Source organism: Typha angustifolia, chromosome 8, assembly GCF_048772165.1.
Source record: "Typha angustifolia cultivar Huaian chromosome 8, ASM4877216v1, whole genome shotgun sequence".
NCBI classification, from domain to species: domain Eukaryota; kingdom Viridiplantae; phylum Streptophyta; class Magnoliopsida; order Poales; family Typhaceae; genus Typha; species Typha angustifolia.
The window spans coordinates 14827811-14841234 of record NC_133246.1 but is presented as its reverse complement, the minus strand read 5'-3'; the positions used below and the strand labels follow the sequence as shown (position 1 = coordinate 14841234).

The 13424-nt window shown below is 38.2% G+C and overlaps 3 protein-coding genes across 3 annotated transcripts; all 3 read right to left on the bottom strand.

Annotated features, from left to right (window-relative positions):
- Positions 1-132: 132 nt before the first annotated feature.
- LOC140764618 (uncharacterized) lies at positions 133-3908 on the bottom strand. Its single transcript, XM_073103277.1, has 2 exons — positions 2172-3908; positions 133-1488 (listed from the first exon to the last, which is right to left on the bottom strand). Exons 1-2 carry the CDS (start codon positions 3774-3776, stop codon positions 1027-1029), a joined length of 2067 nt encoding a protein of 688 aa, XP_072959378.1. The 5' UTR covers positions 3777-3908; the 3' UTR covers positions 133-1026.
- A 1997-nt stretch (positions 3909-5905) lies between these two features.
- Positions 5906-9051, bottom strand: LOC140764619 (endo-1,3;1,4-beta-D-glucanase-like). The gene is made up of 7 exons (XM_073103278.1): positions 8805-9051; positions 8664-8685; positions 8339-8465; positions 7301-7391; positions 7056-7145; positions 6698-6798; positions 5906-6202 (listed from the first exon to the last, which is right to left on the bottom strand). Exons 1-7 carry the CDS (start codon positions 8953-8955, stop codon positions 6062-6064), a joined length of 723 nt encoding a protein of 240 aa, XP_072959379.1. The 5' UTR covers positions 8956-9051; the 3' UTR covers positions 5906-6061.
- Positions 9052-9856: 805 nt separating this feature from the next.
- Positions 9857-12847, bottom strand: LOC140765336 (probable serine/threonine-protein kinase PBL7). Its single transcript, XM_073104370.1, has 6 exons — positions 12265-12847; positions 11928-12172; positions 11086-11477; positions 10867-10999; positions 10478-10567; positions 9857-10353 (listed from the first exon to the last, which is right to left on the bottom strand). The coding sequence occupies exons 1-6, from the start codon at positions 12575-12577 to the stop codon at positions 10192-10194; spliced, it is 1335 nt and encodes a 444-aa protein (XP_072960471.1). The 5' UTR covers positions 12578-12847; the 3' UTR covers positions 9857-10191.
- Positions 12848-13424: the final 577 nt, after the last annotated feature.

Genomic DNA, 13424 nt, shown 5'->3' with positions numbered 1-13424 from the left:
ATATATAAATAGATAGATAGATTATGATAAACATTCTTTAATCGTATCTCTGTTCAGTCAATATTATCTGGGTTTAAGATGGACAAGCAAATAAATTGATCCAGTAAACCTTAAAAAAGTGATTGGACATCCCTAGTTTTGGATTGGCTGTCCGATTAGAACCTAGCCAAGTTGCAAATGTTCTGTCTCAGATTTAGTTGACTCCTCCTAATCGATCTCATACTTTACCTTTCTTGATCTCTTCTTGGCCATCTCATTCTCGAATCTTCCGAATCGATCTCATACTTTCCCTTTCTAAATCTCTTCTTGGTCATCTCCTTCTCGAATCTCATCATGGGTTGAGCACGCCTTTAGTAACATCTCATATCACCGCGCGGTATGATTTAGTTCTTTTGAGATATATTTCAGACTTGCAACTAGTCTTATAGTTCAGATGGACAAGATCATCGTAATGTTGCTTGTTATAACATTTTGGGTAAAAGAGAAGATGTTTTCATACAAAAAAAGATATTGAACCTCATCAGCTCCGCCTAATGCAATGCAATAAGGTGTGCCTTTGTCTAATGGTTTAAAGAAAAATTCTTACTTGGAGTTTAGAGCATGTGTCACTCTTATTCTGTCCCGCTAGAGCATCCAAATGAGTAAACCCTCTATCCTTATTCTATGGAGTCAGAAGTGAAATTCAAGAGTTCAATTACAGTAAGCTTAAAGAACTCCTTAACTAAGTACGGGATTCCTGTAATTTATGCATAGTTTCTGCCCTTTAATTTCACATTCAGAACAAAGAATATTTCTGTGTTAGCTTACCATGAAGAGTAGGGGAGAAGATTCTAAGTAAACAATAATGAGAAACTTAAGTGAATGATGATTGAAAAGTGTATCAGAATACAAATAAAATGGAACTTCACATCTCTTTAGTATCTGCAGGATGACCTGCCTGTAACACTTACATGGAAGCATGTAAGAATTTATTATATTATGTTCTCAAATAGCGTAAGTTGTTTCAATGGAGTAATTTATTTGCTATCACATAATTGGGATGGTGGACATGTTTTGTGCACTTGAACCATTGGTCAGCAACTCTAGTGCTGTGTCCAGAAGAGAAGAGACATGTTCTCTCTGCTGGCTCAGTCCAGCATTACCAGAGAAAACATGGAAGCACTCGAGATCGGACGTGGTGTCTGCCATTGTCTCTAGTAATTTCTCCATCTCAAAGTTCTTGAATACTTCAATATAGTAAGGCTCGGATTTCATCATCCAAATGGCTAGTTGAACGATAGACCTCCTTATTCGTGGAACTTCAATATCTGGATACTTATATTGTTTAAGTATATTTATTAGCCTTTTCGCAAAGTCAGTCTTTCGGATGCCAACTTGTTCTAGTTCCCCTGCGAAATCTTCAGGTCCCATGAATTTGCAGATCTGGATGGTAAGCCCGAGTGATGCCTGTAGTAATTTATCTGTCTCAATCATGGTTGATTTTAGCACCTGTAGGAAAAGGTATTAAAATTAAGATGTTGATGATAGTACCTGTTTTAGCTTTTCACTCAGTCCATGTGAAAGCAACCAGTTCTTATCAATTGCAACTGATGGACTGTTATAGGATAACTGGTGATAGGTTATGATCCAATTTGTTATAGTGGACCTTTCCTAATAGTCTAGATTGATTCAGAAAATAGCACTATAAATTGCCAGTTAGTGTGATATTTATGTTTTTCCAATATATAGCAGGCTGTTCTAACTAGGTTATGGAACTAATCTCTCTGGTTTCATATTTTTCAAGTGTGATATGAATACTTGCTGATTATTTTTTTCAGAACTGCATACTATAAATTCTTGCAATTCGGAGACTCATGCTAGTGCAGACTCGGGCTCAACTCATACTTGGACCATAACATTCTACTTATGAAGTTATGTTTGCATAAGATTCTGCAGTATAGTTGTATTCTGTTTTACTTTGGTCAAGATATGCTTCCCAGATAGATGATTATGCTTCCTGATATTTTTAATAATTTCAGTAGACTATCAATGCCAAAGTTCTTGGTTCTTCTAGATCTCTGGCTATTAGAGAGTTTTGTAGGAAAGAAATGTGCAAAAATTACATTCAATTGGAAGGTTAAAAGTACTCATGAAATTTCCTGTGAAAAAATCAAGTTGAGCTAGATGCTTACAGTGGGAAGGGCAGCAATGACTCCACTGAGGCGACCGGCGGATTCAGTTCCAGAGTAAGCAGACAAGTTCCTCAGGATTCTCAAAGCATTTAGCTGGAGCAGTGGGTCATTCAAGGCACACACTAGCCTTTCCAACACATCAGTCTCCTTCAAGATCATAATGCAGTTTTTCTTGCTTTCTAGTGCCAGCATTGCCAGGGCCTCACCTGCTTTGTCATATGTGATATCTTGTCTGAAGAAGATGGATAGCAGCAGTTTAATAATCCCACCTGTGCCTCCGATCCTTTCCTTGGCAGTCTCATCCATAGCTAGGCTGGTCAGGATCTCAATCCCCAACTTCTGCAACACCTGGTGTCTCTCTCCATGCTGCAAGATCTCCCTGATGCTGCTCACAGTGAAGACAATCTCTGATATTTCCTTCCGTAACATTTTCCCGGTGCTACCTGTTGTATTCACTAACATTTTCACCACTTGCAATGATCTCTTGACTGCTTTAATCTGGGAAACTGGTGCGTGCTCATTGCATAGCAAACTTTGGCTAGCACTAATGAAGTCTATGATCTTTGGCAGGGTGCCTCTAACGTTCCCAATCTTTTCGCAATTATTATGATCACTGGCAAGTTTCTTGAGAATCAGCAGGCCGAGATTATTGAAGTCTGAGAAATCATAGTCTGATTCATCATCTATAACTGCTCGCTGATTACTCTCATGGTTTCTTCCAACCGTGCTCCTTCCTTTATGCAACAACGACGATATTGACTGCATTGAGCCTGGAATTCCAGCAATACGAAGAGCAGTTGGCCTCTTTCCTGCAAGTTTCGACAAAATTTCTGCTGCACACCTCCTGATGTCTTCTTCTTCTCGGTTCTTCCAGTTCAGCATTTCAATCAGTCTCTCAATAATCTTGGTGGAAGACCCGATCTTCCGAATTGTCTCAAAGGCAAATTGGTTGCTCTTGACAAAGCTCTGTAGAATTCGGGCCCCTATTAGTTGCTCATCATGGGAATCAGAGTACAATAACTCTTCAGCAAAAGTCACAAAGTCCATCTTCAGGCTGTCAAAGATGCTCCCTGATATGCATTTTGTATATGCATCATAGAAGAAACGTCTGGTGCATACTACCCCAGAGGATCCAAGTCCACAGTCTTCGCTGACTTGCTCCAGCAACTTGCTTGAGAATTTCCATATCCAATAGGTCTCCTCCACCATGAAAATCAGGGCCTCTGCCAATGCCATCCCATAGAATAGATTTAGCGCCAGCTTCCAGTTGGTGGATTCTTCTTTTGCTACACCATAGTCCTGCTCGATGAGACGAATCAAGGAGAGGGTTACACAGGCAATGGCTGATGAAACTTGAAGCCATGAATATAGCCAGCTGATGTTCTTTGAAAAGAAGACCCATCCTGCATAGGGGACCAGGGGAACATCAGTAGTGTGCCATGTCCTCTGTGTTGTATATGGAATGGCTTGGTTGAGGAATTCTCTTCCCCTCTGATCATCTTGTGTGAGCTGCTGGCTGGGATGACCTTTTGGTTGGATTGTTGAAATTGGATTGCGGACAGCCCTTACAAAACGATGGACATAGCGGAAACTGGAATGGAACATTTGGATGCTGTAACATTTGGCCCCTCCTAGAGTCCATGTTGCCTGGTGCTGCCACTCGAGCTCATGGCTCCTGCTGAAGATTCTGGTGCCTTCAATTAGGAGAATTATGGTCACATACCAGAAGTCTGTCCCACTCAGTGTACCAGAAAACCCACCAAGAAGGACTACGGTAGCCCAGATGAATGCTAGTGCTCCGATGCCGCTTGCAGATTTTTCAAGGATTGCAAGGTGAATAGCAAAAAGAGTTAGCTTCTTCTCAGGTGCTTCTGTTCTGTTTCTAGTGCTCACATCTGTCTCATTCTGTATGGCAGGAATCTGCTCATTAGGTTCTCTTTGAGGCTCCCAATAGGTCAAGTTGATATGTCCTGAATGATTGCTGCTACCTCTGTTTGGATTATCAACAACCATTTGGATGTTTGACTCTCCTTGGCACCTCATTGCTGGAATATTTATGGAAAAAAAACTGTGGCCTGCTCTGAAGGCCAGCAGATGCTTCAATAAGGAGATCCGCTAAATTTGTGAAAGCAGGCTTCAATGAATTCAATGGTGCTGTTTCTAGTTAGCTGCAGGATGTTGGCCAACTGCCAAATATTTACTTATTTGGAACAAGGAAACTAGAAAGAAGGGAGAGGCAGTAGATTTGAAGATTTTCTTTTCAATTCAGTTGCAAACTGTCAAATTCAGCTCTCCTCATGGCTTTATCTATCCTAAATTCCTAATGATGCCGTGTTGATTCGATATAGATTGTTGAGATGTGGAAGAAACAAGATGAAATACTATGAGATTGCTGGCTTCTTCAGACACTTGCATGACTTCAACAACAAATTGTCAACCCCCATCTTGTTTTTTTTTTTTTTTTTAGTCTTCAAATCTTTTTAGTCAACTTCGGCCGTTTATCCTGATTATCCGTAAAATGACGTTTTGTGCTGTTTTCCTGCTTTAGATTTCTGTTGCCAGACTCCATGCCCGCTGTCTTACTTCCTTTGTGCACATCTTTTGCTTCAAATGGCTTCTACAGTCAACTTTATTTTTTTTCTCCTTTTCTTTTTTTCAGTTGTTTGCTTTCCAAGGGATCAAGAAGTTCTTCGAGTTGTTTTGCCTGCAAATGTTAAGTTCCAATAACTCGGTTTTGTTTTCTGTGATTAAATAGACTGATTGCTAATTGCACTTGTCCTTAATAATCTTGTGATTAAGAAATTATATCTGATAACTGGAGCATTTCAAATAGCAAGTCAGCATTAATTTTTCTTCCAGGCCCAACAATTGCCATGTAAGAAGTTATAGAGAAACCTTGGTACTTGAGTCAATCCTTATTCTTATAATTACTTAGATAACAGCTTTAATGAACCTTAATTAGGCGTTAACACGATGGAGAAGCCTCAAATTCTTTAATCACTTCATCCAAGCACGCAATCCGTGGTGGGATTTTTTGCCCGTGCCAATTAAGTTACCTTGGCACGCCATCAATTTGACTAAATTCTACCCAAGTTAACAAAACATTTAGTATTATAATGGTGGTTGATTATAGTCTTTTTTTTCTGAGAAAAGTTAAGCCCAAATGCTAGCGTTTAATCGTTTATAACTTTACGCTGACACTCAGTTTACAATAACACCTTATTTGAAATCCCCCAATCGGTGGAATGAATCCTAGTTTCACAAAATCTATTATTTGGCATCATTATAAGCGAGGAAAGTTCAATTGATTCCAGTGGATTTGAGTAAATTTTAGTATATGTAACAAAATCCGATGATGATTTGATGCCCGGTTTGAATAGAATTTATTTGCCACTTAAGCTAACCTTTCCAAATCTCAAAACTAGTCCTTAATTTGTAACATCTTATTGAAGTCCATGGGTAAAATAGAAAACATAAACATAATAAAATAAGTTTCATTTCTTCCTCGTTTCAAACAAGATTAGATAGATTCCATCTCATTTTCATTATTTTCCAAACAGAGAATTTATTTCTAAATGAAATCAATTGAATTATATCCAAATGAACAATTGAATTCCATATAGAATTGGTTCCAAATGTACCCTAACTACTCGAAGGCACTTAGCCTTAATCCAGCAAGGTTAATTGTGATTGATCAATGAGAAGTTGCATCTATGAAATTTAGTCAACTAATCTAGCACCTGAAAAGATACTACCATTTATTTGCTCAAACTGCCAATATTCTCAAAGTCTACAACATGAATTCTAAGACCACTTACACATCAGTTATTATTCACTAATTTTAAGATCACACAACATGCTCTTAGAAGTAGATCCTATTATCAGGAATCCTACTTGATGTGTTTTTTGAACCAGCCAAGCATATCCAGATGGGCCTCCTCGGCGCTCTTGACAGCAGATGCATCATCAATCTTGTATCTAACAGCCCATCCATGTGCAACCCCAGGAAAGATCTTGACAAAGTAATCAACCTGCAATTCGGCACAAAAATTACTCTACTGAATTCAACGTATCCAACAAAATCTTACCTAAGCTTGCAGTCAATATTCAGAAATATCCTGTAAGTGCAAACTGATGAGTGTATTACGTAGATGCATTGCCCGCTAGAATGGTGATTGTGTTACATAGAAATCAGTGGCTTCTGATTTGAGTAATGAGTTTGCCTGAATTATTTCCTAATAACGGCATGATGATAAATTACTAACATGATGACTACTTTCATGCTAATAGGATACAAAATCCTGGATTTTCATTCTTACTTATGTTACAAACTTCTATAAAGGTAGCCACGAATAAAAGTAGAACACTTCTATCATATCATTAGTTTTAGTTTAGATACAAGTATTTTCTGCTATATTAGTGCACCAGTTAATGTCAATTCTAAACCTCGGAACCTATAGAGAAAACTGTAGTGATGAAATCAAGTCCAATATTTATGTAAATTCATAAATATGAAGAGAACTAACCGCAGATTTTGCAGATAAAGCCTGCTCAAACTGTTTCACCAACTCGGGTGGAGAAAGATGATCAGATTCAGCTCCAAGTACAGCAATAGGGCATTTAACCTCTGGATATATTAGGTAAGGGATTAGTTGTACTGAATATATCAAAAAAGAAAGGCAGTCACATTCTCAGCTACATTAGGAACCTCATTCAAAAATACATTCTCATCCCTGAGAAACTTGCAAGGATCGAATTGGGTAGGGTATGGCTTAGAGAAGAGGGGGTTAGGAACCTCATTCAAAAATAGATTTCCACTCCTGAGAAACTTGCAAGGATTGAATTGGGTAGGGAATGGGATAGAGGAGAGGGCAGAGCGTTTACCTTTGAAATCATCAACAGTTACAAATGAAGGATGCAATAGGACAGCAGCTTGTATCTCAGCAGCTTTTGCTAGTTCCACAACCACCTTAGCTGAAAGAGAAGTACATGAATATACAAAATCAAGAGCAACAAGTTTAAAAAATGACTTTAACAATTGCACAGATGCTCCTTATCCAAAGAATATAAAATGTATCTATACATGGATGTGAACACTAATGCAGAGAACTCGTTTGGAGAACACTTACCGCCCCAGCAAAAACCTGCAGCCCCAACTGCAGATATCCCCTTTCCTTTAAGAGCTGCAATAATTGGTTTTGCTTCTTCAAATCCTTTATCCTTCAGAAGAAAAAAGTTTGGTCAATAACTTTCAGTGATAAATACACATATTGAGAGAAGAAAACTAGATGTTTCCTGTACAATGCATTGGCAAACACCATGCAAGTTGCTTAAGTAGTTCTACTTCTCGCCATACTGGGTGCTATTAATCTTTGAATGCTTATGAGCTTTGGATGCCTTCAACAATAAGATTCTTTTTTTTTTTGGATCCTGATTACTTTTCCAAAAAGCTCATCCTTTTAATACTCACAATATAAATTTGCCTGTTCCAACACTTCAGATAATACAGTCCTTCAGTTCCTTGTTCTGTGCTGGCAAATGACTGGGACTAGGTGTTTTATGTTCTTCACTACTTATTTGGAGTTCCACACTAACATTTTTAGATCAATTATTGCTAATAAAAATACAAATATATTTGCTGCGGTCAGAATTGCCTACTTAAAAAGATGGACAACTCCAGAAGACAAGAGACTCATGATTCAAAAGCACATCGCAAATGTATACCATACCAAAAGTCAACATGATAAAAAAAAAGCTGAAATGCTTTAGTTCCCAACTTCCCACATTGAAATATGGCTATTCAAATATTCCTTACTAAATTACGAATCGCAACTGAACATCACAGACAGATCCTTTTTATTTTTATTCTTATTTCTTACACAGACAGATTGTAAGAATAACAAAAGGCCTCCTCAGTTCTATCGTCGTATTACTCCTTTTATTAGGACTACTTTCTTTTGGTTGCCTGTACTTGGTTCTGCCTCCTTCTACAACCAATAAACGAAGAATCTAACTACTTAAAGCAACCAGATGCTTGAATAAGATAATGTTCATGGCACTTGAATACAAAATAAAGAGAGTTGCATGATTCTTTCCACTACATTGCAGTCAGAAACTAAAATCTCCCGCAAGAACTTAAATCAAGTTAAGAAAGACAAGAAACGAACCGTAGTATGAGACTGAATCCAGATTGGAAAAGGTCTCTCAGCATTATCAAGTGAAAAAGGGTCCCCATGGATAAAATCCGGAACCACCACGAAGTATCCGGAAGCCGCAACTTTGTCCGCTAATTTCCTTTACAGTGATATATTACATCGTTGATGTGTCAAATTATAAGCCAAAATTGCCCAGAAAGGAAATAAGAAATCTATGTGCATCATAGAAGACTTCAGCAAGTTCCCAGCTCACAATTCGGCTATAAGTTTAATAATAACAAAAGAAAATCAAAACTTTTGATTTTATAGTCCTAAGAACTAAAACAATTACACATACCTGAGGTTTGGTGCCTCAAATCCTGCAAAAGAAGACGATATCATAAAAGTTAGACGTAACTACAAGCAATCTTAGGACAAAAAACAAGAAAACAAAAATGATACTTTGGAGGATAAATAAAAACGGAGGTTGTTTGATCACCATAAACATCGGAGATAAGAATAATAGCAAGCTTGGAATCGGGGGAACCGGCGACGTACGCCTTGAGGCCGCCGAGAGCGTCCACGACGCAGCCTTCTCCGCAGGTGGGGCTTAGAGTGGGTGGATTCGAGCAGCACTGTGAGCTCGCCATGTCCTCCTTTGCTGTCGAAGCTCGAGAAAAGGCTAAAAAAAGTTATTTTAAGGAAATGTTTCTGGTAAATGGCGGCGGAGTGAACTAGGAAGGCAAGGCGAGAGCGAATCAGACTAATATAGCAGCCAGAGACTTTCGGAGCCGGAGGATTGCCAGGTTGATGGGATGGACGATTGGATCAGCCAATCCAATGGTTTCTATCTGACGTTGCACGATCTCGATGCATCTGAAATTTTGTAGCTAATAATTTGACTAATCATTTCTAATCAATAATAGCCAATCATTGGCACAAATATCTCTCTAACCAAGAAGATTCCGCATGCTTTTAGTCAAGAGAGAAATCCATATATTTTTGCTGTACTTTGATCCCTTATAATCTTTTCCCTTTAGATATCTATGTTTTTTTTGTTGATCGGATGGGTTTAAATCTTATTTCTCTCTAATCTTATGTGTATCATAATTTAGCTCTTCATAAGAAATCCAAAAAAATAATTGAGAAATTGATTGAAACCTAAGATGGATTTTATTGTGACAACGAATTATATTTATTTTTTGTTCAGTGAATCTGTGCTCGAATTCTACTAGGGTTTTTTTTTATCGATGTTCAGTTCCCTCCATGAATATTGGAATTGACAAGAGTCTTAATAGCTTTTTTGTCTAACCTATGATTTATTGGTAGACACTCATAATCTATAAAAGAAAATTTAATTATATATTCAAGATCAGCAATTCAAATTTCCTGATATTGAAACTTCGACTTCGATAAACATCTCAGCTGTTTTAATATCAAGAAATTTGATCTTGAATATATTATTAGATTTTTTTTTTCTTGTTTCCTTTTACTGATATATATATATATATATTGTCAGAAATCTCAAACTCCATGGTCCTTGTTTCCTAGATAATTTGCATGACAACATAATCAAATATACATTCAGACAAAGTTTAACCTGATATTCAACTACACGGTATTTATCTGTCACTAACAATCACAGTTGATCTTTCACTACACGAAAGATCCATATAACTGAATATACATAATTTCAAACTGTACAATCGAAATTTAGAACTCAATTGGACGAAAAAAGAAAAATCCTCTACATGGAAAAGAACAGAATAGTTTCTGACTGCATATGTTGTTCTGTACTCGCCAAAATATTTTACAGTTCAGTTCATCATTTGTTCATGCTTGCCTCATAACTCAAACTGATGTCTTTTGAGCTATTATAGTCTGCACTAAGGCTGAGGAATGGCAATTTGATGATGAAATCTGGAAGGAGTTGTGGGGCAAGAAGTAGCTGGGTTCCTAACTAAAGGAATCAGAGACTGTACTACGTCGGTCATGAGTGGTCGGTAGTCGGCTTCAGATTGCACACACACAGCCGCAATCGCAGCAACCTATCGTCACATGTAAAAAACAAATAAGAAACAAAAGCGAAGTTCTTGATAAATCTGAACAACCTGCAAATATAATTATAATGGTGTCATAGTCTTATGGTTTTGATGAATTGAAGTCACAGACCTGAATAAGATCTTTCCTTGAGAATTGGCCTCTCAGAATTGGATCTACCATTTCCATGACTTTCTCACGATTAGTAAGTCGAGGAAGAGCCTAATATGTCAAGATCAAGGATTGTCAATAGCCAAAACTGAAACTTAAATAAATCTGTCATGCTGACATAGATGCTGTTTTCAGTAGACAGTGATGTATCATAACATTATCATGATATTATTCACCCTGAAGCAAAACTATCTAATTGCTGAACAAGCAGCTGTAACTTTTTGTGCTAAGGTGGTTCACTTCAGCATTTTGAGTTAAATGAAGGGAAAAGAAAACCAGTTCATAATTTTGACGAAATATATGTTGCTTGAACTTACTTAGGAGCAGGAATAGAATACAAATGTACTAACCCATGAGACTAGGACATGTTCTCCAGGAGGCCTCTTTGAATCAACTGGTATCCGACCAGTCAAAAGCTCAAGAAGCACCACACCGTAACTGTAGACATCTGACTTTGTAGTCAACTTGCCAGTTGAAATATACCTACATCAACAGACTACTCTTCATGAGACCAATTCTTTTACCAAACAAACTTATGCAATGAAGAAGCAATTAATGGACAGTCTTACTCAGGTGCAAGGTATCCAGTAGTCCCAAGAACACGCGTAAGGACTTGGCCGTTGACCTTGTCAGATCCAATCTTTGCCATGCCAAAGTCCGATACCTTGGCTCTATAATTCTGGTCCAACAAGATGTTGCTGCATTTAAAATCCCTGTGGATAACTGCTGGATCTGTGTGCTCATGTAGGAATTCTAGGCCTCGAGCGCAATCGAGAGCAATCCTCATCCTCGCCCACCAATCCAGAGGCTGATGGTTCTGGTTCTTTGAGGTGGAGTGGAGGTGTTGCTGTAGGCTACCATTTGGCATGAATTCGAAGACAAGTAGACGATGATTTGAATCGGCACAGTAGCCTATTAATCCTACCAGGTATCTTGAATGCAGTCTGCTTAAAAGGTCCACCTATTTTGATCACATTTAAGATGTTATTAAAGGCAATGCTTGTAACAGTACAATTGTCTAATGGCTAGCTACTTCGTGTTTCTATTTAGAATAGAGGGGCACTGAATGAGTTTTAGGTGATCATAATGGATCTACTCAAGCAGCCTTGCTGATTTTACTAAAGAAGAGTAAAATGCCAATCTTTTCGCGGTCAGTCATGGGTTGGTGATACTGTGAGGACATCTACTGGTTCAAGGTGCCAATGATCTGAAAGCAGGAGAGTTCGGTCAACTAAAGCTAGGAGCAACTGCATAACCCTGAGAACTAGCATTATGATTGAATATTGTGGCAAATTGGTTCTACATAACACACTTAGAGATTCTCATATATTGAAAGCCCAAAAATAAGAGAAGAAATTAGCACTGAAATGAACATGACAAGAAGGTTTCAGAACTGCTTGAAATGTTTTACCTCTATCCTGAATTCTCTCTCTCCTTGTCTTCCTTCCCTGTTCAACTGCTTGATCGCCGCCACGGTCCCGTCCATCAATCTTCCTTGGAACACCGAGCCAAATCCCCCAGTACCAATCACATTGCTCTCATTGAATCCATCAGTGGCCAGCTCAAGCTCCCTGTAAGTGAACACCTGCCCCCCTCTGTTCCTAGCCTGTATAGAAATCAACTTCCCTTCCCCTCCATAGATGCAACTTCTAACATCTGTCTCAAAGACCGAGTGCACAACAGCAACAAATCAACCAATCGGCTAATAAAACTGGTAACAGATCAAAGCAAGAGTACTGTGTAATTACCTGGACTATAGCTTTTGCCATTGGCACTAACAATGCTACTACACTTGGAGATCTGCTTGTTGTCAAAGGTACACTTCCTGAAGCTGCTGTTGCAACTGCTGCCGCTACTAACGTTCCTAGACTTAGCTTTGCAAAGCATCAGTAGAATCACAAGGCCAGTGACTAGTGCCACTACTACAACAATAGGTACTACAATTACAAGGACAGGATTGGCGGCGGCGAGTCCTCGCCCGTCATGATTGTCGTACTTATGATGGTCATGATGGTGCAATGATGGCAGCAACGGAGGAGGAGGAATTGGATCAACTTCCATTACAACGCAACTTGTGGATGGAAGGGATGGAGAAGAGATAAGGAGAGGAAATTGAGCCCTTAATAAATAAGGCTGCAATAGAGGTTGGCTTTCTTCAACTGGAGGGTCAACCAGTGGCAAAGTCTCACATGAATCCAAGCCGTTTCACATGCATTGCGCCCACCAATCTCCTACCTCCCGTGATCACTGTTTCAGAGATGAGCAAACCAATCACTTTATTCATCTCATTGTCTTCAAATATAGGTGTGGAATGTGTATCTGACAATGCTATATGTTCTTCGCAAGCAATAAATGCTATGTTCCTTCTAAGCTAGTCTTGCTTCTTAATGGCTAACTGTTAAGACTTGGAATACGGTCCTCCAAATTCTAGCTTAATTTGGAAAAGCATCTACCAAGAGTTTTTTCTTTTATATATTTTTTTTATATCAAACTAGCCCTTCTCCAACCATTGTGATGGACTTTTTCTAAATTTAATATCAAAATAAATCTATTTTTAACAGCTTAGGAATGATGCCATTAACCCGTCGATAGAACATTGAATTTACCAGTGTATTACTTTCAGATTAAAATACTGATCGTTTTAGCATCTATATTTGAGGGTAGCATCTTATGTGCAGCAAGTCTATATCATTTATTCTCTACTTTATAAGTAAAATGAACTAGCATTTTTATATGACAAAATTTAAAATTAAAGTTTGTTCATGTTTTGTGATTCCAAGAACACTTGGTTGGCGAAAAATAACTACTCAATTTACACCCATAGCTATTTTCCATATTAAAATAAGATAATTATTATATCTAATAATAAATTAATAAAAACACTCATAAGATCAGCAAGTTAACCTAT